Here is a 9501-nt window from a genome sequence, read left to right on the forward strand (position 1 = left end):
AATATATCAAAAAGCCACAAAAAAATCTTCAAATTGTAACTAGGAGTTCCTGGTGCTTTAAAAAGTCTGCACAAAAAAATTGGAGGCTAAAAACAAAAAAAACAAAAAAACTTGGCCGAGTGCCGGGGCATGGCACTCGGCAAAGGGTGTCTTTGCCGAGTGCCAGCCCTCAGGCACTCGGCAAAGAATGTTTTAATTTTTTTTTAAATTTTCCTCTTTGCCGAGTGCATACACAGGAGCACTCGGCAAAGAAATAATTAAAAAAAAATTTTAAATCTTTGCCGAGTGCCGTCCAGGGAGCACTCGGCAAAGTATTTTAAAAATAAAAAAATTTTCTTTGCCGAGCGCCAGATCTGAGACGCTCGGCAAAGAATTTAAAAAAAATAAAAAAAAATCTTTGCCGAGCGCCAGATCTGGGGCACTCGGCAAAGAAATTAAAAAAAAAATCTTTGCCGAGTGCCTAACCGCAGGCGCTCGGCAAAGAAGGACGTGGCACGGCGCCGTTTCACGGGCAGCCTATGCCGAGTGTATAGATTTTGCCGAGAGTTTGGCGCTCGGCAAAGAAGTCCTTTGCCGAGTGCCTGTGTTTGCCGAGTGCCCGGCGCTCGGCAAAGAAATCTTTGCCGAGTGTAATTCTTTGCCGAGTGCAGCACTCGGCAAAGAAGATCTTTGCCGAGTGTCCGATTTTTGACACTCGGCAAAGAAATTTACACTCGGCAAAGTCTCTGTTTCCAGTAGTGCTAAGACTCAAATAATAACATGGGGTCACGGATCACTTGTTATTCCTCAGATATTTGAACATAACCATGAACTCCTTGAGTTTAGAGACACAATAATGGTTCAAACGCTTGCATACATGCATATATATACCATCTTTCAGTGAGTACATATATACGAATTTAAACACACATCCACACTGTTATTAATAAAGAAAAAAATAACACAGATCCACACATCAAAGCATTCAACAGATAGGTGAGGCTGAGGAAACTGGATTTCAAGGGTAGAGCTCGATGATTGATCGAACACCTAAAACTGGTATAATCTTGTAGTCACTGAAACCAGCTTCAAAGATGATATTCCTCCATTCTTGCTCATCTCTCTCAGTGCCATTGACAATCATGAAGAAGAGATCAGACATGACCTGTGTCTCTCTATTCTTAAGATTTGGAGGCCCTGCGCCAACCACGGTATCTACTATGATCACCTTGCCGCCTGCATCTCGTGGTGGTATAGCTTTCTTGCAGTTCTTTAATATCGTGACACACTCAGAGTCACCCCAATCGTGCATAATCCACTGATGAAATAAGAAATCAAGAGGCAGTGTTATTCCTGGTTAGTGGTTCCTTAACATTAAATCAGAGATACTAGACTACTAGTAACTACCTCCAATACTTCCTATATATGTTCTGGATGAACTATGAACTATCAATTTCTGTTTCTAGTACTGTTTCTAGAAGTCATGCCACTCAAGGTAGAAGATATATATACCTTGAGGAAGACAGCATTCGCTGGTGGAATGGCCTGAAACATGTCACCAGCAACGAAACTGAGCCCGGCGCAAGCGGGAGCAGTGGCGACGACATGTGGAAGATCCAGCACGGTGCACTCTATGTCAGGGAACGCCACAGAGATGGCCTGCGCCGCCGCACCATGGCCTCCGCCAACGTCGACCAGGGAGCTTATCCCCTGGAAGACGCCGCCGCACTCCTTGATGGCGATGTCCATGAGGAAGCGGGTGTCCGCGACCATGCCAGCGTTGAAGAGATGGCTTATGGACGGGTCGTGGCCGAAGACGTCCCACACGTTCTTCCCATGGGACAACTCGAAGAGGGGCAGGTCTGTGGCCGGCAGCTCGTGCTCGAACCACGTGCCAAGATCAAGGAACGGGGACACGAAGGTGTTGTTAAGGATCAGGCTCAGTGTTGGAGTCAGGTTCTGTGATGAGCCGACAAGGAGTCGAGACGCCGGAGTGAGGCCGTAGACGTGGTCACCACCGTCGTCGTCAGACGAGTTCTTGGCGATGCTGAAGATGCCGGCGACTGTGAGGACGCGCATGAGCCTGCGCAGGTTTGGTGTCTTGGACGGGTGCAGCGCAGCCTTGGTGGCTATCTGGGTGAGGGTGGCAGTGCCGCCATGGCAATGGATGGCATCGGCGATGCCAAGCTGCAAGGCGGACTTGAACGCCATGGACTTGATGAAGGCAAATGTGATGTGCCAGAGCTCGAGCTGAGCGTCGAGCAAGGCCTGCTGATCGGTGCTGTGTTGCTCCGTGATGGACCCCATGGCGTAATGGTGTCGGTTGTTTTGTTATTAGCTTGTTATAGCTATGTTGGATATATAGGAGAACGTGTAGGCTACTAGGCTAGCTACATCTCTATATATAGGCTTACCGCTTATGTTTGACAGTAGCGTAGAACTGTACTTTTGCCTTGATCTCTATTACTAGTACAAAACATCTACGTACCACCTGAATTGAGACAAGAAGTGGATTACAACTATGACAAAGTCTGTCCACTTTTCGCTTTTCCATAACTGGTGAGCAAGATATGGCAAGTGGTGGCCAATCTGTGTCATCTCAACACCTAATAAACCGTACCACGAAAACCAGCTTAAGATGTCACACTCAGCAGGTATTTCTTACTTCGGCAAGTGAAGTCATGTTCTTGGTTCAATGTGTTGGTGTCCTAGTTTTGTGTTTTCAGATCCCGGCCATTATCGACACGCTTCATTCGAATTGATTCGCTTTTGTTAGCCCGTGAATCCCATTTTCTTTCCCATTCCTAGTCTTTCCAATTTCAGTTTCAATTTGTAGGGGCACCTATTTTGTTGCTAGAGGCGGCTGAATTACCAGCTGTCTTTATATAGCCCACCACCAGCTCCAACCAAATCAGTTGTTGCTTGAAATACATTTTCAGAGGCGAGCCGTGGACCGCCTCTAAAGTAATATTTTCAGAGACGAGTCTAATTTAGAGTTGCTCTATAAACCATCGACAATATGTGTAGTAGCCCCCTTTTTTCCTTGGGAAAGAATTGTGTAGCCTCACGAGAAAGCAAGGGGCCGACGCTTCAACTTTCCAAAAATTGCAAATTTATGAGGACGGTTTTGCTCTTGATTTCTTTGAAGGATGAGACTATAGAAGGTAAGTACATGCCATTTCTAACACCTTTTTAAAGGTTTAGCACTAGATTACTTGATTAATTAGGTTCTCCTTTTCTCTCTCTTTGCATGCTTGAGGCAACTATAAATGAAATTGGATAAAACCTTTGAAGCTCTTAGGTTCAATTTAGTTGGGAAATAAGATCCTAACCTTGTTTAGTGGCCATGTCTTGATTTTTACGGTCTATTATTTAGTTTTTTCTGAATAGTGATTGTTTGGATCCATGATTAGATCTAGATCTAGAATTATTTTGTTAGTCGAATCAATTGGTTTAGTTTGTTTTTGAAAGAAATTAAGTTTCCATCCGGCAAATTCTCAATATTGACGAAGTCACCGCAGATGAGGTGCTATTAAGGCTTTCTTTAACCACTAGGCTCTTCAATGTGTTGATTACATAGAGTAAAAATTGATGTGTTGTTTCTACAGTAAATTATAAAAAGTGAAAATCAGAGAGGGCTCATCCTGACCGATCTTTTTTATTTCGCCTATATACTTTCTCTAGCAGCAGCAGGCATGACACGAATCGATCAACGTACTCAGAACCACGTGCTTAGTAAACTATGACAAAATCTGTCCATTTTTCGCTTTTCCATACCTGGCAAGTGGAAAAGCTAGATACGGTCACCGGTGGCCCATCCGTATCACCTCAGCTAACACATACCATGGAAATCAGCTTAAGAAGTCACACTCGTCAGGTATTTCTTCCTTCGCTTAGTCGGACCTATGGATCATCAGATTGACGTCGCAAATCGCACCAGTGAACTAACCAAACCGATCAGTGGTTTCCCATCAACTCACGTGTAAATCGAGAAAGCAACATGAATGAATGTCCCCTGTTCTGACCAAGAGTCAAGAACAACCGGACATATCACAGCAGAGCTCCCTGCCCCCTCTTGCTTGGATGCCGGATCTCGTCCTTTCCGGCTCTGCACCCATTTTGCACATGGGCGTGCACCTTTCCGGTTTCTGGATTTTGTCTTAGATCTTTGGCAGTAGATACGGTTCAGACTTCAGAGACATCAGGAACGTGTAACTCGAGAAAGTAACTCCTGTCCGGCTGTCACTACTCCCTGGAGCTGGAGGCAGTGCACTGACTGGATTGCGTTAGGACGCGACACGTCCAAGTCTTATTTAATAAATACTCTGTATGAAGTGTCACTACATATATGGCTTTCTTGAATAAGCGAATGAGCGGCAATTCATACTTCAGATCAGTATCTAAAAATTTTGGAGTTTAGAACCATTGCAGAAAGCATTCACCTTTACATTTACATTTTATGCAACTGTATCTCTGGAGCAGAAAATCTACTAGCGCAGGTAAGATGCATGTCCAGCTTAAAAACACAACGCAAACAGCAGTACAGCACACAGAAACATAATTTTGGCTAGACTTTTCATAGCAGAGTAGCAGGCACCACTTGATGCAGCGTGATACATCTTAGATTAGGGTTGCAGGCACAGGAACGTCTTCAGTGTTAAAACGTGACAGTAGTTAAAAGACAATCTAGCTCTCAGTCCTGAACATCAACAAAAGGTTACAGCTACACTTCAGAAGCCGGAGCGTGATTGCCGCTGGTTAGTTCTGAATTCTGATCCTACTTGCTACTACATCATTGCTTCAGGCCGTGAACTTGACAGGACGGGCCTTAGCTAAACCTTTCACAAGTTCAGAGAAACCACCAATGCACCTACAGTTTCCAGCTCCCGAATGAAGTGCTCCAACCTCGTCGTTTGCGCGATGACAAGGCCAAACAGCTTGGGTGCGGGAGCTTTCTGAATTTGGGCAGGGCTTCGTATGATCACAGGGGTCGGTCTCGGTGCAAAAGCCATGGACAGCGCTTGGCAACTGTTGTCTCCTTGACGTTGTGATACCCTTCGAAACAGGCATTTCTTGGAACAGGGTGTCACTTTGCACCCATGTGATGCACAAACTTTTCGTTACCCGTACGGCACCTGTTTTCCCAGTACCCATCCTGCGCTTGAACACTCCCCACAGATAGTGTTTCCCTTGGAACGCTACAAAAGACAAGGTTTGATAAGTAAACTGAAAATATTAGCCATAGAACAAAGTAAAACTGCCAGAGCTCTAAGCTACAAGAATTCAATAGCAAGAAAGTAAATAACTTTTTAAGTGCACTTGGACAGTAGAAGCAATATAATGCAAAATTGTACCGAGGCACATTGCCATCAAAGTTCATGGTTGCAAATTTAAAACAGGAGCACTGCCATATCGTATCTATATGGCCATGCAGCCGAGCCTGTCGCCGGCCCAAGGCCCGTTTTTTTGGCCAGGTCCGAAGCCCGGGCCGACGGCTAGCGGGCCTGGGCTGGCACAGCCCGGAGGAGAAGGTCAGTGCCTGGGCCTTACCCCAGGCACGTGGGCCAGCACGGCACGGCCCGCTCCTCAAGCAGGAGGCCCGCATGGCAGCCCGGCCTACCCCCTCCCCTCGCCCCCACTCGCCCAGTCGCCTCGCTCGATCCACAGTCCGCTCCCAACCGGGAACCGGCCATCCCTAACCCTAATTCCCACTCGCTCGTTGCGGCACAGCCGCTCCCCGCTCGCCCAATCGCCTCGCCCGCTCCGCAGTCCGCTCCGGCGCTCCCAACCCTAACCCTAATCCCCACTCGCTCGACGCGGCGGCGCGGCGCAATCTCTGCTCTCTCTCTCTCTCTCTCTCTCTCTCTCTCTCTCTCTCTCTCTCTCTCTCTCTCTCACGCGTGCGTGCCTGCATCGGCCGCATCCAAGATCTGGCGAATCTGAGCTCTCTCTCGTGATCTCGACCGTCGTCCCCGACTCTAGTGACCTCGATCCGCCTATCTGACCCTGTCTCCACTCTCCTCCCTTCTCCCTCCCTCCTCTCGACCTCTCGCTCTCGGTGAACTATGTGAGTTCGTGACCGTGTTCCCATTTGTCCCTCCTCCGCCGTTCGCCGTCGTTTCTAATCGGTGTCTCTCCTCTGGGTGGCCCTCGTCATCTCCGGCACCGGGCTCCGGTTGCGCAGGTAGTCCATGAACCCTAACCCTAGATCTATCTTCTTGTGTCTCTGAGACTGAGCGACTGACCCTGGATCTAGATCTCTATCTCTCTGACTCTCTGTTTTTCTCCTCTGTGCAGGTCGGTTGCCGATGCCTCATCCTCTTCCTATGGCATAGACCGGGCACGACGGTCACGCGCACCGTTGAGGAACGGTGCTGGAGATCAGCCGTCCACGGTCAAGGTCGCCATAGCGGATGACGACGATGTCGTCTATCCACTCACCGGCAACGATGACCTGATCACGGCAGGGCTAGTCCTCAAGGATGACGACGACATCTGTGACGACGTTGCTGCGTTGTTGGGTATCAATGTCAGTAGCGGCTCTGCTCCGATCGATCTGGATGGTGGCGACAGTGGTGGAGGGGTGGCGCCGGCGCCGGCGGCGATGGCGACAGGGACGCCGATCGGCTCCAACAGCACAGATGGTATCTCATCTCTTGGTGTTTACACCAAAATTTGGAAGAAGAGTTGCAGGGACTCGAAAGCTCCCAAGATCGTGTCATCAAGGAATCAATTGCGTGTAGATCGGAATTAGCTGGTTCGAATGCAGCACCAGGATTGGCTTTCTTCAGGCAGTGCTGGCAGATAATGACAAAGGCTACGATCGACGTCAGGACGAAACATGATGGACTCTATGAAAAGGGAAAGATTAGAGTCCAAGTTATCTTAAATTAGAAATGTTTTCTTTTATGCCAAAAAATTGTAACGCATCGTGTTCAAGTAGGATTCATGTTTAGACTCCGGGTATAAATACCAAGCCCCGGCTATTGTAAAAAGACATCGATCAATCCAATACACAAGTTATTTACTTTTTTCGGCTCCGGCCACCCCTTAGGAGTAGGAGTAGACTAGATCTCGGTGAGTTCTTCAGCAAGTATGGCTGCATCGATCCGGTCGACCTCCACTACTTGTTGTAAGTACCGTAATGGCTTATACCTCTGTTCGTACGGCTGCATCGATCCGGTCGACCTCCACTGCGACTGTGGTATAAGTTTGTTATCGACTCTTGCCTAGTTCAAGTATGGCTGCATCGATCCGATCGACCCCCACTGCAAGAACTAGATCAAGGTCAAGTTATCGGCTCTACCTTAGAGTGGCAGTCTTTGGTAGATTCATTAAGTTACCGATATTGCTTATTGCTTTCATTATTTATCTAATTACAGCAATATCACTCTGCCCGATTGAGATTGATCTAGATCGGCCTTATATCTTGTTTAGCCCATCGTTTGTTAATCTAAAACTGATATAATCTATACCTTAAATGATGAGTTACATTTTATCGGTTCTTTTATTTCAATCTTGATCGTGCATAGTGTGCGGTTAAAGCATGTTGCGTCTTAAGTAGATTTATTGGCTAGCGAGAACCGTTCCATGGCCCGTTATCATGGCCTGTGTGATTCTACCTCACACCCCACTGTTAGCACCGTGGAGTGGGGATCATTATTTGATAGATCTATTCCTGATAAGGCATGACTTTAACTGTGCGCTATGCCTGAATCGACTGTTTTAGCCGATATCGAGTGCTTTCACGAACAGTTCGCATCACGAGATCGTTGAAGTAAAAATAGGTTGAAAGATATGTTAGCCCCATGATCTTATTATTGTATTACGGCCTGCATGATTCTGCCTCATGCCCCACTGATATTAGTAATGAGTTAGGGTCGTCGAGTCTATTGTTATTTCTACGGCTTGCATGATTCTGCCTCATGCCCCACTAGTAATAGTGATAGATGAGATCTAACATGTTCATTAGATTTATCTTTATTAAACAGTTAAGTGATGTTGAATTGTTTCTTTATCTAAAAGGAGTTCGGTCGCTTGTAATCATTGGTTCAGCATAACCCAATCATTGTTGACATCTTATTGCCATTGATTAATATCTGCTCAAATAACGACATTTATCATGAATGATAACCGATTCTTCTTATACAACACAATGAGCTTTAACCGATTTATTCTCATGAATATGCTGGAATCGGCTGTTTAGTCGATCTCCTCTCATATCGGCTCTCAGAGCCGCACATTCAAGACTGTCTAGCAACACCGGTAAGTTACGCCCTTAATTACTGATGAACTTTCTCTCCTTATCAATTACAGGGTCAAATTGACTGGCACGTCTTGGGAAGAGTACGCAGGATCGACCATCCCTGCGCTGAAGCTAAGCGGATCTACAGCTCCATCGAGCAGACCCTTCTGGCTTGCTGCGTGTGTCCTCGGCACGGAACGAAAATTTTGTGTCGACACTTGGTAAGCGTAAATCTAGTGTCTGGGTTTATTTTGATGAGACCTATGAGACCGTGAATGGTTCAAAGATTCAAACTGCTGCTATCTGTAAAATGTGTAAGAGTAAATTGTCTGCTAGATCTTCTGCTGGCACTGGCCATTTGATTAGGCACCAGAAATCTTATAGGAAAAAGGTTGATCACGCTGCTAGGGTTCATTCTAGGCTTTCTTTCAATCCTAATGGATCTATGCATAACTAGGACTACAATCCTGCTGTTGCTCAATCTGAGTTGTGTCGATTGATTGCTATGCTTGACCTTTCATTAGGTATAGGTGAGACATAGGCCTATGAGGATTATATTGTTCTTGCTCATAACCCTAGGTTTGCCAAGGTTTCTAGATAGACCACAATTAGAGATCTTGGTAAGCTGTTTACTGAACGCCATGATATGCTTAAGAATTTTGTGTTGCCTGCTGCTTCTTCTGTTGCTTTGACTTCAGACATTTGGTCTGGTAATGCTAAGGAGGACTATATTAGTGTTGTTACTCACTATGTGAATGCTGATTGGGAGTTACAGAAAAGGGTTATTGGTCTTAGGCTGATTGAGGTTAAACATTCTGGTGAAAACATTGCTGAAAGAATTGCTGCTATGGTTGAGGAGTATTGTCTGATTGACAAGATTTTCTTTGTCACTCTAGACAATGCTTTTTCTAATGCTAAGGCTATGAACACTTTGACACCTCTATTTGCTGGTTACTTGGGTCCTGATCCTTCACCTAATCCTTTAGATCCTAGTAACTGTAAGTACAGTCTTGTACATCAACGTTATGCTTGTCATATCATTAATCTCATTGTAAAATCTGGATCAGTGTTCGCCAAAACGGCCTAAACGGCCAGTAAACGGTAAACTATTTTATTTAGAGGGTAAACGAAAATTAAACGGTTGACCGTTTAAACGGTCAAAAAACGGGGAAAACGGTCTAAACGACCTAAACGGAATGGAGATAAACGGTATTAAACGGGCTAAACAGCTGTTTAAACGGCTATTTAGGCGAACACAAGGTAAATCTAGTTCAGTT

The 9501-nt window shown here is 45.9% G+C and overlaps 1 protein-coding gene across 1 annotated transcript; it reads right to left on the reverse strand.

Annotated features, from left to right (window-relative positions):
- Positions 1-847: 847 nt before the first annotated feature.
- LOC136486340 (O-methyltransferase ZRP4-like) lies at positions 848-2306 on the reverse strand. Its single transcript, XM_066483208.1, has 2 exons — positions 1492-2306; positions 848-1297 (listed from the first exon to the last, which is right to left on the reverse strand). Exons 1-2 carry the CDS (start codon positions 2284-2286, stop codon positions 998-1000), a joined length of 1095 nt encoding a protein of 364 aa, XP_066339305.1. The 5' UTR covers positions 2287-2306; the 3' UTR covers positions 848-997.
- Positions 2307-9501: the final 7195 nt, after the last annotated feature.

Source organism: Miscanthus floridulus, chromosome 10, assembly GCF_019320115.1.
Source record: "Miscanthus floridulus cultivar M001 chromosome 10, ASM1932011v1, whole genome shotgun sequence".
Lineage (NCBI taxonomy): Eukaryota > Viridiplantae > Streptophyta > Magnoliopsida > Poales > Poaceae > Miscanthus > Miscanthus floridulus.